The sequence below is a fragment of the Macadamia integrifolia genome, chromosome 12 (assembly GCF_013358625.1).
Source record: "Macadamia integrifolia cultivar HAES 741 chromosome 12, SCU_Mint_v3, whole genome shotgun sequence".
Lineage (NCBI taxonomy): Eukaryota > Viridiplantae > Streptophyta > Magnoliopsida > Proteales > Proteaceae > Macadamia > Macadamia integrifolia.
The window spans coordinates 1,420,086-1,446,558 of NC_056568.1; the positions used below are offsets into that span (position 1 = coordinate 1,420,086).

The 26,473-nt window shown below is 37.5% G+C and overlaps 1 protein-coding gene across 1 annotated transcript; it reads left to right on the top strand.

Moving 5' to 3' along the window:
- Positions 1-1,897: 1,897 nt before the first annotated feature.
- LOC122057976 (eukaryotic peptide chain release factor GTP-binding subunit ERF3A) lies at positions 1,898-25,707 on the top strand. The gene is made up of 12 exons (XM_042620353.1): positions 1,898-2,051; positions 2,455-2,508; positions 2,625-2,696; positions 3,597-3,674; positions 3,843-3,944; positions 11,228-11,339; positions 18,231-18,276; positions 21,163-21,234; positions 22,234-22,296; positions 22,381-22,535; positions 22,640-22,704; positions 25,520-25,707. Exons 1-12 carry the CDS (start codon positions 2,048-2,050, stop codon positions 25,690-25,692), a joined length of 996 nt encoding a protein of 331 aa, XP_042476287.1. The 5' UTR covers positions 1,898-2,047; the 3' UTR covers positions 25,693-25,707.
- Positions 25,708-26,473: the final 766 nt, after the last annotated feature.

A 26,473-nucleotide genomic window follows, 5' to 3' on the forward strand; every position in this document is an offset into this window, starting at 1 on the left:
TATGGGCCGGGTTGGGTTGGGTTTCCAACCTTAAGGTCTCTTAACTCAACCCAAGCCTAGCCCAGCCCAGCCCTAGGTCGGGCTGGGATATCTCAGCCCAAGCACAACCAAGGATTAAAGTATCAGTATCGATCGTCGAGTCGGCCAAAATTAAGATACGTATCGGAGTGTATCGTATCGTATCGGAGATACGCTAAAGATACACACATAAATGGATAAGAAACATTTTTTTAAACACTTTTACATAAAGAATTTATAAAAATAAACTATTGATAACATGTATTATGTATAAACACTAAATTGAGGGTATCGCACTAAGAATTCAAGGTTTGTAGTTGTCCCATAAATGTAAAATCCTTGTTTTCAACCTTGATTTCTACTTTAGTTTGAGAGAAATATGACTAGCAACAACTTTGGAACAAAAACCCCTCAAAAAATCGTGTTTTCTGAAAAATTACCCATCTTGGCCATTATGTGACCGTGGCGCACTGTATCAGTACATACCGATACTCACCGATACGTACCGATTGATACATACCGATACTCACCGATATGTATTGATACTCACCGATACGTACTGATCGATACATACTGATACATACCGAAACGTACATTTCACCTCGATTTTATATTTTTCATAGAGTCGTATCGGTGCATATCGTATCGTATCGATATGTATCAGTGGTGTATTGCTAAATATCGGTATGTATCGTAGGATATATATTGATACGAAAGGATTTTGAAAATTTCATGTATCGTATCAGTGTATATCGTATCAGTCAGCTAAATTTAAGATACGTATTGGAGGGTATCGTATCGGTATCGGAGATACTTTAAACCATGGGCACAACCCTGTTGGGTTTAACCCAACCTAACCCAGCCCTGATGGACCATAATTGTGCCGGGTTTAAGTGTTTAACTCAATCCAGTCCAACACAATACTATTGGTTACTTAGTTGCTTGATCTTGATGCATTGCAGAGGTCAAAGACCAAAGTTTAGCAAATTGATACCATTATAATTGAAAGACCATTGTAGATTGTGGAAAACGAAAGACCTTTTTCTATAAGTAGCCATTAATAATTATTAGCAAATTTATATGATTATATACTTAATACACATGGTTGGGTTGGGTTGGGTTGGGTTGGGTTGAGGCCTCAATCCGGGCTCAACCCAACCCTGCCTTAGGCCTAAAAATCTCAACCCTAACCCACCCTATGGGCTGAAATCTCAGCCCAAGCCCTGTTCGGGCTCAAGGCGGGTTAGGGCTGGTTCAAGTTGATCGGGCTTCTTGACACCCCTAGGTGCGGTATCGGTATGGGTATGGTACAAGCCATATATACCCCATACCAATACCGTACCGAATAGTAATTCGGTACATGAACCTTATATTGATACCATTATAAAATTTGTTTGGTTTGGTATTTAGTATCGGTATTCGATATGGTATCAATATTTGATATGATATCAGTATAATATACTAAGCTTTTTAAGTCATATTCTATACCAATACCACATACCAAATAGTGTCTCGATACAATAACCTCATATCAATACCGTACCAAATGGTACGATTCAATACTGGTAATTTGATATGGTGTTTGTTTTCGTACAGGTTGACACCCTTACTCACCCCTAGCCTGGTGAAGGAAAATTTCCCTTGCCACACAAGTTTTTTTTTTCTTTTCTGCCAAGCTTGTCACCTACGTAACTTGTCACACATCCAAGAAACGAGTAGAAAGTCTGCGCATATCAGGAAGATCTTGCAGTCTCCTGTTAGGTCATAGCATCAGACGATCCACATCAATAGGACGATAGGTATTTATATCAATCTAAGGGTGAAGCCTGTAAGGCAGCATCACCATTAGTTAACGCCTCTCCACAGTAGTATCATATATATAAATATTTTTATAATCAAGCACCCTTCTTCACCCACTGGTTGCGGTGTTTTTCCGCGCTTTCACTCCTCTCTTCCTTTGCCCTTTCCGATCGTTCTCTCTGCTACTGAGAACCCTAAGTGTGCGGAGAGAGTGGATAAAATCTTCACGATGGGTAAGCCAACGCAGTTCTTTCTCCTTCTCTTCCTTACCATACATCGATTGATTTGATATCATTTGGTGGATAGGTTGGTTTTGGATTGGATTTGGTTGTGAATTCGTGGTTCTTACATCGTATATTTTACTATTGTTAACTTTTATTTTTGATTAGCGCTTATTCATTCCGATTTTCGCCTAGGAATTAGTGTGTGGTTTAAATTTGTTGGAATTTTTTTTTTTTTTTTGGTTTTATAATTCTTAAACTGTTGTTGATAATCTTAAGAAATTAGATGATGCCAGTTGAATAAATGATTAACACTTCTAAACACGTTTATGACTAGTTACTGTTTGTGGATTTTGGTGCATGAATGAGTTTTAAGAATTACTGAGGTTACGTCTGGTTTTGTGTTTTGATCCAGATATAGATGCTGAGATCCAGTCTAGCATTCAGTCTCTGCAGTTGGACTCTGCAGGTACTAATTTAATGGTGATTTTGGTATACCTCTATGTAAAGAGGGTAAATGCTATTTGACCTTGGCGACAGTGAAATGACAAAATTTTGATGCGTTTTAATTGAATTTTTGCAAAGGAAATAATGAAGTGGCTGCTTCAGATGAAGTTAAAGCAGAAGAGAGTGAAAAATGGGATGCAGTGGAAGAAGGTATGGTGTAGCAATTACACAAAAATGTGCATGTTAGAATTTGGCTATGTGTAGAGCAATGACTTGCTATATTTTGAAGTTCAAGTGTGACCATGGTTAATGATTCAGTTTAACCTTCAACTATTCCTTGTTTTTCCTGACTGATTTTGGCATGAAAAAATGGTTTCCTTTCGGAAGAAGCTGTTGTTTATTTCTAGGTTTCTTCCTGTTACTTGTTATTCGTTCAAAGCTCTTGTATTCATATAATCTGGATATTCTTTTTGGCATATAATTTTGTCTTCATTGTTCCAAGACCAACTTATAAAGACACTCTTTTGTGTAATCTCAAGTACTCAACCAAAATTGAAGGTGTATCTGAACCAAAATTTATGGCACTAAGTCCATTTATTCGATTTCCCCGTGAAATCCTATTACAATATTGATTCCAAGACTGTAAGCCCATCAATTCTATTCGCTTTTAGAAAATTGTATTTCTTTAGTTTGATCTTATCCCTTTGTTATTGTGCCCAGTGCTTTACCTACTCTATATTTCTGTGCCTGTTACAGAGTTCTAAAACTCGTTTCGATATGTAGGCATGACTAAAATGACCGAAATTTACTGAAATTCCTGAATTTTCTCTGAAACAGTGCCATTTTTTTTTTTCCTTTTATTTTTTTCTCAGCCTCGTCAAACTCACCAAAATTTGAAAATTCGGGGAGTTTTTGAGCAATGGCTTGTTACTTGTTTATTACTTGGGACTGCTAAGCATATGATGGGGTGCTTCCCTAACCAAACAGCATTGTGAACCTTAGGTTTTCCAGTATCATCAATTATTTTTTTTTATATTTGAATTTTGAAATATATTTCTGTGGAAGATCTGAGCATTTATTCGGGATGTTATATTTTGTGTGCTCTTTTAGATGTCAAGGACGAGGTGGTTTCAGATCCCAAGGATGAGCCCCCATCAAACCCTGAGCCATTGCATGTGGAGCCAAAAGGTGATATATATGATTCTTAGATGTTCCTTTCTCCTTCCTTCATTAAGAAGTGGGGTAGAATTTTTTTCTTATTTTTAACACCTTACAGAATAGTTTTGTGAGAACCTGGATTTCAGACTGATGGAGGTTGTGATCTCTCTCTCTCTCTCTTTCTTTTTGGGTTGTCAGTGAAGGATAAAGAAATGACTGCTCGACAGATTGCTCAAGAGAGAGATGAAAAAGAAGAAAACAAGAAGCGACATCTGAATGTTGTGTTTATTGGCCATGTTGGTAAGTTATCATTCTGCTGGTCCTCCAGAAAATTTTGTTTATATTCATGAGTCCTCTTTTTGTGTCTGGTTGTGTTATGTTTATGTACATTCAATATTTGTCAGTCAGTGGTATTGTTGTCATGCCAGATCTGAATGTTTGTGATTTGTATATGTATATGTTTGAACTTTAGTTTGTACGTGTAAATTCGTTTGCCAGTTTTATCAGTTTCATTTTATGTTACTTTTCTTTTCTAACATTATTTACTGCTGGTCTGGAGTGTTCTGAAATAGAGCTGGTCTGAAATGTTATTTAATTCAGCTGGATTGCCTTCTACTTCGCCATTGTTCATGGTTGATCATAGATCAAAGTTTTGGATTTTGGTCAAAATTCAATTGAAGTCTTGTATGTTTTGGATGAAAGTTTCGGTCGGCCATTTTGGTCTGAAATTTTGGGGGAATCTATTTAAGCACCTCTAAACATATTTGGAACTTTATATTGAAAAAAAAAAAAAAAAAAAAACCCACCCATAAGGGTAGTTTGGATTTGGACCTTAGGTTGCTAGTATATGCTGTAGCCTATTGTATCCTTTCACATATATTACATATTTTGCACACAATTTAGTACTAAAATACCTAACATTTAATAAAATCAATTGAAGTATGTATTAAGAATGAAGAAAAACCATTTAATAGTACACTAATGTCAAAAGTGTCATCATAGACATTGAACCCCATTCAACTTGATCTATACGAGTACACCTGTTACAATTGACACCCCTACACCCAAATACTTGAACCCTCTCTTCATGCAGAGACTGATGCATCGCATGGGCCAATCCTCATCTCTGTCACTACCCACTTCTATGTCTTCTCTGCCATTTTTTCTCTTTCACAGTCTTCAAAATCCTAAGCCCACTATGCCAAATTCTTCGTGACCTTGTTTGCCTCTTCCTTCCCTTTTGGCTCTTCTTCTTAGCTGCCTTCAGATGTTTTCTCATGACAACACTCAATTCTTTGGGGGGGGGGGTTGTACAAATGGACACACTTGTATACCCTCCTACCATGTGTTCCTTCTGCCTCGTGACCATACCTCCATAATAGGCAGTACTTCAAAAGTTGCATCTTGTATGCAATCTGTTGCCGCTATTTACCCACAATACTGCCAACCAATAGTGCACTGCTTCTCTTTAGCGGCATCATTATAACAATAACTACTCAGCCTTGTCCCAGCTAAATGGGGTCGGCCACATGGATCTTTACCCTACAATCAGTTCTGTTCGACATCATACTTGATACAAAGCCTTAAGCTATGCATGTCTTTCCTTACCACTTCTCCTGAGGTCATTTTAGGTCTGCTTCTAAATCTTTTAGATCCTTCAATCTGAATCAAATCACTCCTCCATATTGGAGCATCCAAACGACTTTATTGTAGTTTATCATGAATCAGAGCTACTCCCAAACCAGTTATTATATGATCATTCTTTATTTTATACCTCCTAGTTTTATCACTAATCTATCTCAACATCCTCATATCCGCTACATTAAGTTTATCTACATAATGCTTCTTAACTGCCCAACTTAGCCCTACCTACATTATCATATTTTTGCGTTACTAAAATGAAAATCGAAGCCATAGTCCACATAATTTTTGTAGTTTATACACTTTGAAACCCATTTTTATAAAAAAAATTCAACCTAATAAATTTTTTTTTTGCTCAAAATAAAAAAATATAAAAATATCGAAATTCTGAAATGAAAGAGGATATATTTTATAGCTGCATATATTTTTCATACAAATTTAAAACTATTCTATGTTTTCAATTTTTTTCTTCTTTATTTTATATAATTTAGATATGCAAAAATATAATAAATTATCAGAGACCATATAAAGAAAACTAGACATTAACATCTATGGATTAGCAGAAGAGACAGGCATAGTAACAATCAACTTTCTTGTAATTGCATCCACGTCAACTCAGCTGCAGTATGAGCCATAGCCCTATACTCAGCCTCGGCACTGGACCTAGCTGCAATAGTTGCTTCTTGCTTCTCCACATGACCAGACTTCCACCAATAAATGTGCAATAAAATCATTGCCAAAATCAGGCCAGTCAGCATTAGAAAACCTAATCAGATTAATATCCTGATGTGAACGATAGATGAGTCCTTTTCCTAGAGCCCTCTTTGAATGTCTTAAGATATGACACACTTCAACCTAGTGAGTCTTCTTAGGTGGTTGCATAAATTGATTGATGACACCAACAACAAAGGACATAGCAGCTGTAGTAATAGTCAAATAAAAGAATTTCCCAACTAATCTCCTGTATTGATGCTCTCCTCAAATTCCTAGACATCACTGGTCCCAAACTTTGGTGTGGACCAACACATATTTTCTCTATGATATATTAATACATTTCTTTCAAATAAAAGAGTTTCCCAACTAATCTCCTGTACTAATGCTCTGCTCAAATTCCTAGCCATCATTGGTCCCAAACTTTTGGTGTAGACTGACACATATTTTCTCTATGATAGACTAATACATTTCTTTCAAATAAAAAAGTTTCCCAACTAATCTCCTGAACCGATGCTCTCCTCAAATTCCTAGCCATCACTGGTCCCAAACTTTTGGTGTGGACTAACACATTTTCTCTATGATAGACTAATACATTTCTTACTCTGTGTAACTTTAATACCAATAAAATACTTGAGAGCACCCCCAGTCTTTCTTTTGAAATGCTGATGAAGATAAGATTTTACCTCTGTGATCCTGGATGCATCATCCTTAGATATGATAATGTAATACAAGACTATATTTGAAAGAATCAAAATAGTAGCCAGTTAACAAGGATCTATACTGAAAGGATAGTTCAGATAGAAGTAATGAAGATTAGGAATGAAATTAGACAACAACTATAGATGGAAAACAATACGGTAACCAGAGGGGTAACACAGTAATTTCTAGCCCTTAATTAGGGTGATAAAGCATAAAAATATCTGATTTCAGGAGTTAACTGGAATCAACAAGTGGAAGCAAAATAGTAACTTTTCCCAGATTTTGAGAAGGGAGGGGCAAAATTGGTATTTTGCAAATATCTCAAGATCAAGCCATTAGAAAAGGCCCAGATTTGAATCGATCTCCAATTTAGGTTTATTGAAGGCCTGGTCAAAAGTTGAGTTTGATCGGATGGCTGAATTGTTTAGTCCGAAAAAAAACTCCTTGTATCCAACTTTCTAGAAGACTTGAAAATTTTAAAGGAAAACTTGAAGAACAGTACTTGTTAATGGATGAAGAAGAAGATGGAACAATAAGGATAGCAGAAAATAACACTCGGGCTTCACACTGCAAGGTGGGTCGATTGGATCAATCACCAACCTACCTTGATCAAACATAAGGGATCTTCAAACATGAATTGGAGCAGCAACAACAACAGCAATTTTATCAATCAAATTTGTGTATAATGATGGCCCCCCTTACAACCTTATATAGAAAACTCAAAAATAGACTCAAGCACTAAAATGGAAAGCCTAACCCAATCCTTAACTAATGAGGAAATCTAAACTGATTAGGAAACTGAAATAACAAAGTAAATAGGACTCATGGGATCAAAGGCCCAACACATATATAACCCATCCCAAGACTTATTTCTAATAAAGCCCTTTTTTGAATGATTTGTCTGCTTAAACAAAAATAAAACAATAATTTTAGAATCTTGTTGCCGAACAAAGACATAGTGATCAGTTGAACATTGTGAGAATCCATAAGGAGTAACAATTGTACTGAACTTGTCGAACCAAGATCTGGGAGATTGTTTTATGCAATATATTGCCTTGTGTAGCTTACAAACTATGTGAAAATTCTCCCCCTAAGTAACATACCTTAGAGGTTGCTCCATATATACCTTGTGGAGTTCACCATATAGAAATGCATTTTAGTATCCATCTGGTAGAGAGGCCAATCTAAATTCATAGCTAAGGACATAAGAACATGGACCGAGGTCAAACTAGATTAGCTTGGGGTTTAGGTCTATAAACATTCATAATTCAGGGTTGGGAATGGAAAACGGTGACTAATATTGTGAACTGCTGTTGGATATAGTTGAGTAGTAACACTAATGGCAATGTGTCATTTGCCACTCTGATTCTAATGCAGAGGAATTTTCGGCAGTTGGTAGGTTTACTGGGTTTTTTTTTCTGGAGTGGGTCATGGAATAATGCTTGAAATCTTTTGGAGAGGAGTGCTAGTTGAGATGGAGATTCCGAGCAATACGCCTATAGTTAGTGTTTATAAAAAATTTTAGATTACCCTCATGGCATTAATTGAAGAGTCAATCCACATAGAAAATCTTCTAGCAATGGTGCAATTACTGGCACACTCTCTATTCTTGGAGCTTTATTGTCAAATTGGAAATTTATGATTAAAGGAATGCAGGCTGATAATCAGAGGGTAGGAATCAATGACTAGAGGACATGGGTAAGAATGGGTGAAATAAACAACGAAGCGGTTGTTGTCAGATAATATAGTGGTGCAATGGATTCTGCATGAGGTGCAATGTTTTCAGTTTGGGTGCAATGCAGTTGGGTCTTCAAGATTTTTCTTGAGGGTGACTTACCCTTGGGGGAACAGAACTATTCTGCTTGATATGAACATATTTTAGGCTCTCTTGGGTATTAATTTTATTTTTTATTTTTTCCCGAAAAAACTCTTTGGTTGCGTTCGGTATCATTTATAGAGCTTGTTTGTGTTTAAAAAAGATTGAAAAAACACAAAAACCAAAAAATGGGTCCTGTGTTTTGGCCAGAACCTATTCTGACATTTATGTGCCCAATGTTAATGAGCATGTGCTCATAGTTGTCACGACGTCAAATCGATCCAAGGCGGTGGAGGGGTGGCTAATCGATTTGGTGATGAATCGCCCGTTATGGCGTTGCCATGGCGGTCAAATCGACCATGTGTCATTTTTTATTTTCCCTTTTTTCTGAAGTCATTTAGTCTATTTTTTTTTTTTTTCTCTATTTTCTAAAGTTATTTAGCATGTTACAAGCCTACAATATATACCCTATAACATATAAAACCAACATTTAGCAACATCAAATCATCAAAAATCAACATAGCCCTATCAAAATCACCCTGCATTTTACAAAAAATCGACCGCCTAGTGAATCAGGTGTGACCTGGCGTCTATGGCGGTGCCATAGTGATGCCTATCAGCCAATGGCGACCGCCATTTGTGAGTCACGTAAATCGTAGCACTGCCATGAACTTCTTTTTTTCCAGGATGCCAAATCGCCTAGGCGTCGCCATGACAACTATGCATGTGCTTATGTGTCCCAAAAGTGAGGGTAGAAACATCATTGGGTTTTTTGATTAGAAATCCAACCCCTGCCCCTTTTCTTCTTCCTAATTTTTTTTTTTTTTTTTTTTTTGGACAAGAGTTTCAGGTTATTTGTTGTTTTGGCTCTTGGACTGGCATTGTAAAACCAGCCTTCTGATCGGCGGAGGTTCTTGGACGTTCGCCGGTAACTTTATCGGCTGAAGTTGACTTCACAGGCCACCCACAGTTGTGTTTTTTTAACCTGTAAAATTAGTGGTTTCAACAGGGGATTTTGGCCCTCATTCTTGAGTTTTCCGGTGTTTGACATCGGCATATTGATCTACAGGAGAAGCTTGTTTTTCGCTGGAGTGTTTTGAGGCCGGTTTCCACTCCGATTAGCCACCATGAGTGTTCGCCGGAGTGTTTTGAGCCTGGTTTCCACTCCGATTAGCCACCATGAGCGGCAATAGAACTTGCATTTTAACCCTTGTAACACACAATGGTTTTTCGTCGAAATCTTGAACACTACTGTCTTTTCTGGCAATCGTCACTGGGGTTTTGGTTGCTGGAGCGATACGGTTTGTCGGTTTTTCGGGGAGCCACAATCTGCATTTTTTGAAACCCTTACTGTCAGCGTTCTTCTTTTTTTTTTTTGGCAGGAGAGCAGCAGGGTTGAGAAAATGGGTGAAGGGATTACTTTTATACCTATGTAGTTACCAAGCGATTTATCATTCCTTACTCTATTATGTCTATTGGTTACCAGACAATATTTATGTTTTGATAAAAAAATGTTTTTTATTAATAATTTTTGTTAAATAGGTAAAAGTAAAAAAAAATAAATATGATACCAAAGAGAGAGTTTTGTGAAGGACAAAGACCCGTGTAGCCGACCCCATGTAGGGAATGTTCCATGTGATGCTGCTTTGACTTCTTTTTCTACCCCTTTTACATCATCTTACTACCTTTTTGTTACTTCTTTTTATTATTATTATTATTTTTTTATTACTATCTCAGACCTTATCGGATCCAAACTCTAGTCATGGATGCTCTCGCTTTGATTCTTTTCAATGTCTGATTTGAGAACTTTATGGTTAGTAGATATACTGACCTCCATGTACCATTGATTTAAACACCATTTATATTCCTTCCTTCATAAATCTTGTCCATTATAATGTTCTTGATCAACTATCTTACATGCCATTTCCTCTCTAGCAATCATTCAAATTATGCCATTTTAACTCTCTCCTTTCACCTTCTACACCTCATGCATCAACCTCCTGGAAATGTCTTGCACGTCAAAAGTTTCCCATATTGAAGCCAAAATATTTGGCTTGTAGACTGGCATGGCTGGACTTGCAAAAAAGGGAGTATTTCCAAGGATTAGTTATCAGAATAATTTTTGGTTGTGAGATTTTTCCATTTTTATTTTTAATAGTATTCTTTATTTTGATGGTGGAGTATCTAATCCTTCTAATGCCCTCTTATTTCTTTTTATTCCCTGAAGCTCTGATAATTACTATAAGGGGCCAATTTGTACGAGGATGTTTCTGAATAGAAAACTGCCCTTGAGATTAGAATTATGTCTACTTCCATAGGTGCACCATGCACAGTCTTCAGAAAATGTTTTATCTGTTTTTAGTTTTGTATACGGGTAATTGGTTTTGATGTCAAGTGTCTTCAGCAGTCCTTAAATAAGGGATTCTAAATAAGGTCTTGCCTTAGTGGGCGTTGTTGTAGAAGACCACAAATTTTTAGTAATATATTAGCATTTGGCTTGTAACCTTCATGGAGAATTTTTGGCTTGCCAAATAGCACTTTGATGCTGTTAAAGGTAAATTTCTATATCTGCGGATGTTTGATTGCTTTATATTTTTCTTGGGATATCCATGATCTGAATAATTTATCTGGTCATTCTCTCTTATTGTGGAACATGGAATTAATTGAGTTTCCATTCTATATTTGTTGTATACTCACAAGGATTTTGTTGCAGATGCCGGCAAGTCCACGACTGGAGGGCAGATACTTTTCCTTAGTGGTCAGGTTGATGATCGAACAATCCAGAAATATGAGAAAGAAGCAAAGGATAAGAGTCGAGAAAGTTGGTAAGACCTCATTTCAGCCTCAAAGTTTTGGTGGTTGTAATCTTGGATGATGAACTCACCGTAATATTTCATTAAATAGACCTAATTTTGCTACTCATAAACATATTCTTTTCTGAGAAGTTTCAATATCATATATTATCTTCACTTATGCTATTCAGTTCTTGTGATAGCAGTTTATGAAATTGGCCTCACAATATTACTCTCCCCCCTGTGCTACTCTGCTAGGCTAGGGATTATGCTGTGGTATTCATTAATGATATGAAACATTTTGCTTTTATCTTCTGTATGTTGCTGAATTATCTGATACCTGTTGTGTATCAGAGTTTTTGATGTATTGTTATTGTGGGTCTCTGCCTTGCAGCCCATTGTTTAGTTGAGTAACTTTTGCTGTTGATTCCCCCGACCCCCCCAAAAAAAAAGATGGGATGTTTGAGATCAACTTTCTGTGTCTGATGTGCATCTCCTGTATATAAGCTGTGTTCTTCATGGTTCTTCTGATAAGCCTACAGCTGCAATCTTATGTTGGACTCCTGATTAGCCTTGAAGCAGAGGGTTGCATTATTGTTATCCGAGAAAACAAAGCAACTGAGATAGGAAATTAGAAGGGGGGTATTCTGTAATTGCTAAAGTAAGGGAGGAAATAATAGAGTACAATTTTCAGGACAGTGGGGCTTTCTTGTAATTATAAGTAACTGTCCTTACTTGTAAATTTAGAGAATCAGCCTTCTTCAACCTTCAGCACTCACTATAGAATTCAGAACCAGCTAAAGTTGCCTCTACTCCAAGTGAAGGATCTCACAGGTCAGGCCTAGGATTGGGCTGAAATTGCAAGTGTAGGATCACATAATCCAGCTCTATCAAACACACCAAAATAAACCCAACAGATCAAGTATTAGGTTCAGATTCAACTCCTGGAATCACAAGGGCGGCAGGTACAAATCTGGGTAGGGTTGCAGATGCATCTCTCACAGCAGGGATCACTTTCAGGCCTGAGATTCAAGGTTAGGGTCTCCCTTTCATGGTGAACTAACCCCCAAAAATTTGTGAAGAAAAAAGATGAGATGAAGGAGATCTGTTGACTGCTATGGGTCAATAACGTTCACTTCGAAACAGGGCAGCAGGAGTCACTGTGATACACTCCAGCAAGAACATTGAAGAAGCCAACAATTGATGGGGGAAGGGGAAGGGGAAGAGGAGAGATTTTAGAGGGGAAGATAGAGAGAAAATTTCAGAGAGAGGTAGGGAGGGGGGAAGCAGCTCATGGCAGCCATAGTTTCACCCAAGATATACTTTCAATTTCAATTCAAAAATTCAAATCTAAAACCTTCTCCATTACATGGCTATATAAAGAAAAATCAAAGCATAACATTGGAAGCTAATTAAAATGGAAACTAACCTAAATTGGCAACTGAAATAAAAATTCATCCGTCCTACTAATTTGATCACACCCTACACTAACAATAAAGGAAACAAATGAAATTACTAAGTTAATCCCAAAATTTCCCACGCCTAACTGCATCAATTCTCCTGGTCTTAAAAGAACTCGACTCCATTGAGTTAGGTCGTGCTCCTAAGATACCCTTGTAAATCGCTCGCCAATGAGGTGGCATATATCTCAAAGCAGATGATAGGAACATAACTCCAAGAGGAGAGAGTAGGCTGACGTGCCACTGGAGCAGGAGTCGGTCAGCGACGTGGCATGTGTAATAACGCGTGTGGCGTCATTAAATACGTATAACCTTCTTTTACCTTGATGGTGTTTTGTGTACCATCCTAGTGAATACATGCATGTCATTGCCATGGTCACCCTAAAAGAATGTCGCAGTGCACCAATGGGGTGACCAAGCAAGATATATGGTATTGTAACTGCCCAAATTGTAGATGTACTCGAACAACTGCAGTGGCCTCTTCTTGAGCTGTGGGTCCAAAACCTTGCACGTGAATCTTCTTGAGAAGTTGCATCTTTGGAAGGTTGTGTGTTCGAACAAATTCAGCAGAGATAAAGTTTGCTTCTGCCCCGGTGTCAATTCTATGAATATTAGTAGGACCAGAACCATACAGGAGAGTACCCTTTTGCCTGAGGAGAGGACTGAGGAGCCTAGTCAACTAGTCTGTTTGAGAAGGATGTAAGACTAACGGAATGTGCTTATACATCATCATCATCATAGTCAATATCATCTACATTGAGGGGATAAGGATGTAAATCAGGATCAACATCATCGCTCCTCTGTCGGTTGCTTCTCTGCTGCATTCACAGAACGAGTCCCTATTGGGGCACTTGTTGGAGTAGTGACCCTTCTCGCCACAACTATGACATCTGATATTCTTCATCCAACTACTATCCTTGTTGAATTCTGACCTCTTTTCTTCAACTCTGTGAGCTTTAGGCTTCCTTTCCTCCATACGTGGTGGAGATCTATAAACTGAAGAGCATACTCTTCCATTAATGGACTTCTCTTCAGCTGTCTTGGCATGAGCTGTTACAACATAAACGGACCTGAAATCAGTGTTAGCCAATTCGAGTCGGATCTCAATACTTAGCCCATTGATATATCGCTTCACCTGTTGCTGATCTGTTTCTTGAAGCCGACACCTTGAAGATAGTTTGTAGATTCGAGGGTGTAGGTATCCACATCTTTGTTGCCTTGTTGAAAATTAAGCAATTTATGAAACATTACTTTCTCATAATTAAGAGGAACAAATTTCTCATTCAGGATTTGCTTCATGACCTCCCAATTGGTTACGGGTCCAAGTCTTTTGACAAACCTTACATGTAGTACATCATCCCACCATGAACATGCATACCCAATTGGTGAGGATGAGTTCACACTTCTTCTAATTCGGAAGAGATTTATAAGCAAAAATTCTCTCCACTTTGGTAAGCCAGTTAAGGAGTTCTTCAGGTTCCCTTTTCACCACTGAACTCTAGAACCTCAACTTTGATACCATAATCCCTGTTAAAAAATTGATGGGTAACATCCTGGGGGACAATTGGATTAAGTTGCTGCTTATGAGGTGTATCTTCGATCCTTAAGGTATTCAACTGAGGAGGTAGTGTAGAGAATCCTTCTTCAGCTCGCTTGTTGGACCTCTTCATAAAAACAGTCATCTCTTCCATAAATTTGTCAAACTTGGCTTCATTTCTCTCAAGCCTAGCACCAGTATTCTGTTGATTCTCACGCAGTACCTATGACTTTCAGCTAACTCACAATACAATTTTTGTTGCTCGACATTTGTGACATGACCTGACATGGTTAAGAAATTGCAAGAAAGTTGCTTTGATACCACTTTATGCAGATCTGGGTTCCAAAAGATGGAATCGAATCGCTTAGGGTCCATAATAATGACAAAATATCTCAATTTATTGGTTGAGTGGCATTCTTGTAATTTCAAAAACAATCATGTGTGATGTTCCTAGGTTGATACTGAGAGGGGGTGAATCAATGGTTCCAAAAATTTCCTTAATTGCAACCCAACAAAAACTTCCAATTTCCAAGTTCTAGATTGGCCGGGGCAATCCCGTAATTACCAATCACGCAAACAACGATACGTCCACCTCACACCAGAATGTGGCTGGGTCTACCAGACAGTGTCCCACCACTCTGCACAACACGCACTTCAAATATATGCAGAAAAATAAATGTGAGACAATAACACCAGATATACGTGGTTCAGCCAAAGTGTCTACTCCACGGAGGAATACCCATATGGGGTTTCGTATTTCCCCAATACTCAACTTTTTAACCACTACAACGGTTCAGGAACTTATCCCTGCTTCAATCTGAGATGCAACTCAGACAAGGGCAACAATCCTACACCCTAGACAAGCCCCAACTTGCTAGGTTCACAATTTTAAATCAATAAAATAAAATCCCAACCCAATACACCATTGATCTAGAGTTTCTCAACAATAAACACTCTAGAATACAAAAATAGGGATTTCAGATACGGGTTACCTCAGCCTGTGTAAACCCCGTTGATGATTGGTTGCTTGATGTATAGAAGAAGAACACGCTCAAACTACTGATGCAATGATCTCCATCAACCAATTAAATTGAGAATACTTGCAATACGAACTTCCAACAATATTCACCAGTAAACAATGCACCTTCTTTTCTTCTTCTTCAAATCAGTAAAGAGAAACCAAGGAGAAACCAATACAAATGTTGCAGCAACAGAAACAATCTCTGCATCTCCCTTGATCTATTTTAACAATTGAAGAATAAGAGAACTCCCCTTCTTTCTCTGTAATTTTCAGCTGCACCTCCGAAGTTCTACACGGTTCTGCTCCAAGAGTGTATTTATTCATCTGATTGAAAACCTTTCCATGTTTCACAAGAGTTCAATAGTGATCGGCAACAAAGAGTTCATTAAGCCACGCAAGTAACTAAAGAGTCCATTGCAGACTTCAACACTATCTTCCTTTTCTTCTTTTATTATTTTTTATACAATCCTTCTCAACCTCTCTAATCATACGCCAGTAGTTGCTGCCACACATGAAACAACTTCCACAAGATCTGAAATTCTGTTGGTTGATTTGTTCTCTTAACGGAGATCTTTATTGACTCCAGAATCCATGTAGAAGTGAGCTGCTGATGTAGCGTTTGGACTGTAAGACAATAAAACCTTGTTTATCTCAGCTTATGAAGCATGCAATCTGAACCCATATCCTTGTTGGTGTTAACCACGACAACTGGTTGAAGGGGGCTGCATAAAAATCTTGCTACGGTCTCTATTATCGCATGTGATGATTGCAATCCTGCTATAAAAGTGCTGCTGTTCACATATGAGACATTTAGAATTCTAATAGGACTTTACTTCTTTTTCTTTGGATTAGCAATAGATTAATTTATGCCATATCATCATACTGAAATTTACCAACCGGGCCCAACTCCAATTGCTTAATAGCTTCATCATCATATGGTGCTATGGTGCTTTGTTGATTTCTATGGGTTGTTGTACTATATCAAAACCAAGAGGTTGTTGACATGTGTCCATGCACTCCTTGTTGTACTATAACTCTTGCTATATTTTTTTCTTTTTTAATCAAAGATGTTACACGTTCAGGCTCTATTACACATAATGCTTGCTTACCACATCAAACTACCTTTCTTATCCAATGAGATGCCGAATTGGATGACTAGGACCGATATAGTCTAATTAGTTCAACATGGAACCCAAATATTGAACCCATAATTCAGAGCCAACTCAAACATCAATCCCAATACCGAACCAGAACCACCACACTGTTGCCAACAATGACAACACTTGGACCCAATTTCCCAACAATGTGCATTACTGATATCATAACAAGTGACAAGGACAACTGAGATAGGAAATTAGAAGAGGGAGGTATTCTGTAATTGCTAAAGTAAGGGAGGAAATAATAGAACACAATTTTCAGGACAGGGGGCTTTTTGTAATTATAAGTAGCCGTCCTAACTTGTAAATTTAGAGAATCAGCCTTCTTCAAACTTCGTCACTCACGATAGAATTCAGAACCAGCTAGAGTTGCCTCTACTCCAAGTGAAGGATCTCACAGGTCAGGCCTAGGATTGGGCTGAAATTGCAAGTGTAGGATCACATAATCCAGCTCTATCAAACCCACCAAAATAAACCCCACAGATCAAGTATTAGGTTCAGATTCAACTCCTGGAATCACAAGGGCGGCAGGTACAGATCTGGGTAGGGTTGCAGATGCATCTATCACAGTAGGGATCACTTTCAGGCCTGAGATTCAAGGGTTAGGGTTGCCCTTCAATGGTGAACTAACCCCCAAAAGTTTGTGAAGAAAGAAGATGAGGTGAAGGAGATCTATCAACTTCTATGGATCAGCAACCTCCACTTCGAAACAGGGCAGCAGGAGTCACTGTGATACACTCCAGCAAGAACAGTGAAGAAGAAGCCAGCGATTGATGGGGGAAGGGGAAGATAGTGAGAAAATTTCAGAGAGAGGCAGGGAGGGGGGTAAGCAGCTCACGGCAGCCATAGTTTCACCCAAAATTTACTTTCATTTTCAATTCAAAACTTCAAGTCTGAAATCTTCTCCATTACATGGCTATATAAAGAAAAATCAAAGCATAAAATTGGAAGCTAATTAAAATGGAAACTAACATAAATTGGCAACTGAGATAAAAATTCATTCTTCCTACTAAACTTGACCACACCCCACACTAATAATAAAGGAAACAAATCAAATTACTAAGTTAATCCCAAATTTTCCCACGCCAAACTGCATTGACATCATCAGTAATTTGTCTTTCAAGGACAAAAGCATCTTGACGCTTATGATTTAACCAGTAACAGCTTTAACTCTTAAGGCTTACAGCCTCACAATCAGCTTATAGGAAATTCTGAAGGAACTGATAGGGTTGAAGTCTTTCTGATTGATATCATCATCCTTTTTTTCGAATATGTAAATGAAGTTGACATTACAAGCACTGTCCAGAACTACTTTCTTTTGGAGTTCAGAAAAGCCTCAAAATAGGTGTCTTTATTATGTTCCAGCATTCCTTCGAAAAGCAGAATTAGCTATGATGGAACCAGGTGTTGGGTGCTTTAAGATGCTGCGAAAGTGTTCCGTCTTCATTCTTTTGTGCTTTTTGATGTTCTAACTTTATTGGAAGATATGTTCAAACCAAATTATTTCTCAAAGTTACATTTTATAACACATGATTTTTTTAGTTGTTTCATCTATGGATTTGAAGTTTTTTACTATTTTCTGTTGCTTTTTGTTGAAACGCATCACTATATCTGCATGATTTGCACAGTTCTCTCTCTGCCTCCCCTCTGCTTTGTTTTATGTTGACTTAGTCACACTTTTTAGTTTAATTCTTCATTTATCATTTATTGCCCACCCTCTACATGAGCATTATATTCTTCACATGATAGGTACATGGCGTATATTATGGACACCAATGAGGAGGAGCGTGTAAAGGTATGTGTCAAGAGATTCCTTGTTGCGATTGTGTCACGGTTGACTTGCATTATAGTACACCTGATTCTGTGCAATTAATGTTAATGAGCATTTTTTTGATGTCATAACATTGACTAGTGATTTATATATTTTGTGGTTGGAAGTGGTTTTATGTTTCGTTGATTACTGACAATAAACAACTATGAATATAATCCTTCTAATTCAAGTGGACTGGAAGGTATCTTAAATATGGATTACAGGACCCGACTGGTTTACATGTCTAAAATTAAAAGAGAAGATTTGGTGAGCTTATAGTTCCTGTAGTATCTATAGTGTGAACATCGATCTATTATTGGAGATTTTTATTCATAACTCTTGCACATCTACCTGGCCTTGGACTTCACCATGGCTCATCTGTCTTAGAGATGTAAACCATAGAAATATCTGACCAAAAGTGAGAAGTATTGTGCAAATGGGACTGTAAACCATAGAAATATCTGACCAAAAGTGAGAAGTATTGTGCAAATGGGACTCAAGAGCCAAGAAGTGGGAAGAGATGCAAGCTGTGTCATTGTAAGTGGGTATGAGAAGCAGAAGCAAGAATTGAGAGCCTGCCCCTGATGCAGTTACACACTTGATCCAATAGGGGCATATAGGAGGTTTTTTAGTCGGGTTATTTGTAAATTGACAATTAATATTTTAGTTCTGTTTAGCAACCGTGATGTTGAGTTTGTTTCAAACTCTTCTTCCTGTTTAGAGTATGAATAGGACTTTTCTTTCTCAAGTTATATCTGCAATCCCTCATCGATATAGGGGTAGGTTGGAATTGGATGAATTTCTTTGAGTTTAAGCTAGTTGCTGTGAGGATCAAAGGTTGGTTCAACGGATGATTTTCTTCCCTCTCTTCTGTGCCTGATATCTTTCCTTATCTCAGGTGTCATTGGTCTTCACTTTATCATTCATTCTTCTTTCTTACTTTTCTATTCTTCCTCTTTTCTTTTTATACTTCTTGTTCTTTATCCTATCCTCCTCTTTTATATCTTTCCTGTTTGGATTATTTCGATTTATTGGCTGTAGCTCTGTTTTTTAAGTTGGTTTGAGAACTAATAGGAATAGATAGACCTCTCTTGTTTGAATTTCGTTATAACGGAAAATTTGGGAGTTGGAATCTATACCTGGGGGTGATCTGAACTGTAGAGTTAGACACCATTTGGAGGAGCCAGTTGAGAGATCTATTCTAAAGTCGTGTAAGAAGTTCCGCCCATCCTCACTTCAAAAGTTTAATATTAAAATAATAATCGTACTTTGAGTAAGCTATGGTCTGACGTTTGGTGATAGGAACTTAACACCATGATTTGAGTTTGATTGTGTGAGATCATAGTTGCCACGGTGTCTAGGCAACCCAAGGCATTGCAGTGGGCCTGGACGCAAGGCTACTAAAGCTACACTATTTGTCAAGGTGCCTGCATGCCAAGGTGGTCGCCTAGGAGATGCCTTGAGAACTATGGGTAAGATCACCTCATCTGAAAGAGGGTGTTCTTCTGCCTTGCTATTTATCGAGAAGAAGAAGAAGAGTACTTACTATGCATGGTTCAGGCCATATTTTCTTATGTTTGTTAAAAACTTCTCTGGTGTGAATTCCTTTTCAATTCACTCCACTGCTGATATTTAAAATCAGAAAGCCCTTTTGTTAGAAGGGTCTCAAATTGTCCTGAAATTTATGAAATTGCCATTGATCATATTATTGCGAGTTCTTATTACTTTGGTTGGCCTATAGAGATCTAAATTTAACAGTTTCATAGCCTGGATTGCATTAGCCCCTCTTATACTGAGCTTCTCTGCAAAATGTGATTCTGAGTTCCCTCTCAACTATGTTTTGATAATTTTGATAAAAAGAAAAGTAACATTAAGTGAAGACTGGCAAGTAATATATAAGCTCTTAAAAGTGTTTAATGTATAGCAGGGGTGGGGTTTAAAGTTTAAATGAGTGAAGGCCGTCCTGTTTCCAGTCAAGTAGTTAGCCAAATCCAACCTCCTTCTAATATGATTGAGAAGTCCCCATCCAAATCATAGTTGTCAAGGCGTCGCCTAGGACTGGTGGAGTATGGGCGACTGTTGCCTTATTGCAAGACGCTGCACTTATTTATTATTTGTTATTTCATTTACTTAATAAGCAAATAACCCCTATTTGAATCCTATAAAATAGTTTAAAAATAAAATTCTAGAAGGATAAAAAGTGAACACCCCCCCCCCCCCAAGTCCAAGAACAAAAACTGAATTTTTTGTTGTATGAACCATTTTTTACTTTCAAATGTTGGGGTTTTTTCTCAATTCTGAAAATTTCATAAATCTTATCATGGTAAAACATTGCTAAAAATGTAAAGGTCCGGTGATATAATCTTTTATTTTAATATCCATACAATTATTTTCATTTAGTCGATTTTAACAGCATCCATGCACTTTGTCATTAAAAATCAGATTTCAGTAATCATAGATTTGTTGGAAAGTTGGTTTTGTGCTCGACCTAATACAAAAATGTCTCATGTAAAAATAAAATCATTTGACCAGTCAAACTTATAGAACAAGAACATTTCTCTAATTGTTTTTTTTTTATGATTTGATGTGGCTTAATGTTGATTTTGATGAGTTGTTGTGGCTTAATGTTGATTTTTTATGATATAAGGTGTATGTAGCATACTAAATAATGTTAGAAAAGAGGGGGAAAAAAAATAACACTTGTTGGCCTTGAGGTGGGCGACTTGTCGCCTAAGCACTTATGCAGCCCTCCAGTGCCTTGGCGTTGTGCCGACTATGATCCAGATCTGAATTAACCAACTTGGAATATTATCTTGATAATTTTTTCCTTTGCAAAAACTAAAATATGTTACCGCTTGATGCTTATTCCAGGGAAAGACAGTGGAGGTTGGTAGAGCACATTTTGAGACGGAGACCTCAAGGTTTACCATTCTGGATGCACCGGTAACATCACTTATTCTCCTTCACTTTGTTTCTGAACTCATTATATCAATGACTTGCCTTTTAGCTATATTTATAATTTCCTGATGGGTAAGAAGTGAGAATCCACTCCTTTATTATTATTATTATTAGTAGTAGTAGTATTATTATTTTGAGGGCCATGTAGAAATGTTTGTAAGGGTCCATACTTTGTGAACATGTCCATGTTATTATCTAATCGTATGTTAATTATTGGGACCGATGTGATTTCTCATTGTCTGATATAATGTTTTGAAAATTATTTGAAAAAGTTAAAATCTGTTTAAGGGGCCATTAAAAAAGAAAGTGGTAAATGCCCACACATTGTGGTCATATGGTTGGTATGATCACCAAAGTTGACAAAGAAATATTTGTCCATTTTAGAAGGCCAAAAGAGGTTCTGGGCTAGTTATGATATAGATTGGACCTTTCGTTTTAATGGGATATCTCTGTAACTGGCCTGGTTTATATGCCCATATTTGTGGTTTCCAGTGGGTAACTGGGTATACGAGAGTTAAGTGGGTTCATGTTGTATGATATCTTTGGAGTCCTTTTAATTTCTCTTTTAAAAGAGTGGCACCAAGTTTGTCCTTGGTTTTATCTACTTGGAGTTTGGATAGCATTATGGAATTGTCTTCATGAGTATCATAGATTGAGATTTATAAATTGTATGTGTGTTTTTTTTTTTTTTTTGGGTGTGGGAAGGGGGAGACTGGACTCTCTCTCTCTCTCTCTCTCTCTCTCTCTCTCATGTTTGGATGTCTTCCATTATTAGTTACGGGTTTGTGTTGGCCCATCTTCGTTAATTGTCCACTATACTGTTGTAGGATTAGATGCTATTGACTTCTTTAGATCTTAGTCTGGCATCTGCCTTTTTAGTTTCTGATTTGAGAATCTTGATTAGCTGTAACTGGGACCAAAATTTAATGCTCTGTAATCTTGTTGCTGTCTCTAATTTGTTTTTGTTTCTGCATGTTTCTCCAGGGTCACAAAAGTTATGTTCCAAACATGATCAGTGGGGCATCTCAAGCAGATGTTGGGGTCCTGGTAAGCAAACAAATGCATTACTTTTGCACATAATTTCTTTAAAAAAATCTGGTTCAATCTTGTCTGATGCTTTTCTTGATATAGGTAATATCTGCTCGTAAAGGTGAATTTGAAACTGGATATGAGAGAGGTGGGCAGACCCGTGAACATGTCCAACTTGCGAAGACTTTGGGTGTATCCAAGTTGCTTGTTGTTGTCAACAAAATGGATGATCCTACAGTGGGATGGTCTAAAGAAAGGTGTACTTGATATGGTCTCTTTTTTCTTTTTCTGTTTTTTTGAAACTTTTGTGAAGAAGCAATTTTCAGGAGTCAAATGACCTTGTTTTATCTGCTTTCCACAGATACGATGAAATAGAATCAAAGATGACACCTTTCCTAAAATCATCAGGTTATAATGTGAAGAAAGGTAAACATTGTAGATTGCGAAACATTATTTTTGTATTGTTGTTGTTTTAAAAAAAAACATGTTTAGCAACATCTGAAGTAAGTTAATGACATGAGCTGGCGGCCAAGAAGCCTTCGTTGTTTCTACTTGGGATTGAGATGGACCTGGGCACAATCAAGTTCTAAATCTCGGTTTCTTGGCCAGTTTTGACCATGGCCGAAACTGAGATTTCCCAGGTTCCTGTTATTTTTCATGGCCAGACTCGAAATGTCATGGGTTGATTGAAACTGGTTGGTACTTGGTATTTTTCGGTCAAAACTGGGCTGGTTGAAATTATATATATATATATATATGTATATATATATATTGTCAGAACTGGTAGAAACTACTGAAATATTCAAAACATGGTCGAAACCTGGTACAATCCAGTATCGATCTTAAGTTTTGCTCGGTTTCTGTCAAAACTGAAATATCTCGGTCAACACTTCAAGTTTTTATTGAGATTTAGGTTAATGGGCAGAACGTAAAAATTTCAACCTACTGGAATATTGAGCCGGGCTTCTGATGAAAACCTATTATGGCCGGGACAGTTTGCCTGAGATCTCCGTTGGCCAACTGATTTTTCTATATGAAATATAAATTTCTTTTGGGAGTTGTGTTGTCAAGTGAACACCTGGGTGGGGGTGAGGGACGAGGCAGTCCAGAAGGTGCTAGCAATGCACCTAGGCAACCTTTTGGACAGCGGCCTACCCAGCCAGCCAAGAATATTTATATAATATGATCGTCCTTGTTTCTCTTTGTGTCTGTTACAGTATATCACTTTTATTTTAATGCGAAGGAAAGGTAGTAATTTATGTTACATGTTCTTTGTTCCATTAATACACACCTACAACAACAACAAACTGAGCCTATCCCAACTCAGTGAGGTTGGCTACATGGATCCAGACATATTGATAAAAATGATAGATGAATGATGTAAAAAGCAATATGAAGAGTGAGATGTGAAAAAGGAAAGTAGCAAAGTAAGAGGAGAGAGAACACAGCCAGCAAGATAGAAGAATCTCAGCTAAGTAGGGTCGGCCACATGGATCTGTGCTCTCCAATAGGCTCTATCCGAGATCATACTTGGTACGAGGCGTAAACCGCGCATGTCATTCCTCACAATTTCTCTCCTGGTCATTTTAGGTCTGCCCCTTGCTCTTGTAGCCCCATCAATATGAATCCTATCACTCCTCCTTACTAGGGCGTCGCTAGGCCTCCTTTGAACATGACCATGCCACCTCAAACGGCTTTCTCGGAGCTTATCATTGATCGGGGCAACTCTCAAATCCGCTCTAATACGCTCAATGCTTACTTTATCCTTCCTACTTTTGCCGCACATCCATCTTAACATCATCATCTCTGTTACATGTATCTTATATGTATAACACTTCTGAACTGCCCAACATTCCGCTCCATACATCATATGGCCGGATGCACAAGAGTCCTATAGAATTTTCCATTAGTACACACCTGCTGTATTTTATTTTGCATTACATGGTACTCTCTCCATCCCATAAAGTATCCTCTCTTGTTTTATGGTCCTATAACATTTGTTATTGTAGAACATGATTCATGAAGTTCTTCACTACCTTACAGTACCTCTTGTGGTAGTATTAGTTAAACTATTCTATATTCTTCTTTCACCCTCAACCAGTGTATTCTATAATTTCCTTTGGAACAGCATTGGAAAACGGATTTGGAAAAGTGGAAGGTTTATCCATTGATGAAATATTGAGGATCTCCTTACTATGTGGGTGGTTTCAAAGAGGACAGTTTATGGGTGGGTGAAGTATCAAAGCGACAAATTAGATTGGTTGAGCCAACAGAGCCAAGTGCCCAAAATACACGAACACAAACTGTATACGTTTATATATTAACAAATATTTTTTTTGTATTAAATATAATTCATTAAATATGTAATGTGGTAGGAAGGGGATGGAAGTGCTAGGCCTAAATGGGAGTTGTTAAAGTACCTGGACAAGTCCCTACACTGCAGGCCGTTGCGTAGGCATTTTGACAACTTTGATGGGGATTTAATGATAGATCCAGAGTACCCAAGAACCTCTTCTTTTTTGAATGAATCCATCCTATTTCAGCATCATCTGAAACACAATCCTATTGGAGACCTGCCTGAAAGAAAAGACTGGTGACATCCTTATGAAAACCCTATTATGCTGGTAATCTTGTGTTGTACTCAGTTTTAGTGAGTTGTCAATTCTGCCATCCTGAGAAAGACCTTCCTTTCTCTATCCTTGTATGTTGATGAATAATGTGAACCACCTTCTCAGATCAGATTGTACTATTTATTCCAGATCATTGGACAAGTAACTTGTCATATAATTGACAAGGTTGGTATGGACCTTACATTGGATGTTATGCCAGTGAGGGGTCCATAATGTATGCATCTTCCTCTGCCTTGTTGATTCCTTTGTGTTTCTTAACCACCTGTTAGGGCTTAGAAGCTAGGAAGCCAAGTCTACTCACCTTCTTGGTGCTTCTATGAAAGTCATTTGAAGTAGGAGTTGAAATTTAAGTCGATCTTTTAATGCTCAATGAATTTTGAGTTGAAGGTGTTACCCATGTACTCCATTTCCAACAATGAACAGTTTTTTCTTCTTTTTCTTTGGAGGGGGGTTGTTACATTGTTACCCACTTACCCCAGGATTGAACTTCAACGTTTGTCTTTTTTCTCCTTATTTACTTTGGTTGCTGTTGTTTTGTGGCTCATACATGTTTTGCTGGATGATGATGGTTGTTGATTTCACCCATGTGGCATTCCTTTTTGCATTTTCAGATGTTCAATTTCTTCCATTATCTGGTTTAGTTGGCTCTAACATGAAAACTAGAGTCAACAAGAGTATGTGCCCATGGTGGAATGGTCCATGCCTATTTGAAGCTTTAGATGCTGTAGAACTTCCTCCACGAGATCCAAAAGGCCCAGTCAGGTACAGAAACAATTTAGATTGATTGTTGGGTTGAATTTTGTTTCATAATTTATTTTGTTTTTTGTATCTGTGTCTGTACCTATAACACGCCTCAAATCTCATATGAACTAGCTGATTATTTCCAGAAGCCTAAGGTTGCTACGTTCAGAAATCCAATGAAACCAGAATTGCAGTGACATGTTTAGAAAGCAGATTTCAAAAGAACTTTAATAACAGAGAATTAAGGGATCAGATTCAACCAAATTGTGGTCAAAGGCTGTAATTGGATGGGAGAATATAATATCAGATATCTTGCTTCATCCAATGGTCGGATTTGTAGGATCTGAATATTCCTACTTGAAGAAGGAATTACCAAATCTGACAATCAATGGGGAATCTGGACAATCAAATTAGGAATAAGATTTAACACACTGAAGCAGATGTATTGATATACAGAAATATGAAATCAGAAGTAGAAACAGTAGTTTGAAATTGAAATTGTTGAAATCAGATCTGAACTAGGAAAGTAGGAAATTAGTTCAAAGATTGAATTTTAAAACTGCAGGAAGTTCAAGAATAGAAACCGATTGCTATATATGATACCAGATTTGAAATCCAAAGGGTATAATTAAAGTTTCAGAAAATTCTTTGTTGGAGAAGAATTCAATAAGCAGAAAAAAAAAATGGATTTACAATAAAAACTTGGAAGAATGATCAACTAACAGAACCTCATATCAAAATCAGATTTTAAACAAGATACAACGTGTGCAGGAAATAAAGAATCTCAGAGCTGGAATTTAGAAACAGATAAGAAATAACATAAT

Coding starts and splice junctions, on each gene's coding strand:
- LOC122057976 (XM_042620353.1), top strand. Junction 2,509..2,624: donor TCTGCAGTTGGACTCTGCAG/GTACTAATTTAA, acceptor ATTTTTGCAAAG/GAAATAATGAAGTGGCTGCT. Junction 2,697..3,596: donor ATGGGATGCAGTGGAAGAAG/GTATGGTGTAGC, acceptor GTGCTCTTTTAG/ATGTCAAGGACGAGGTGGTT.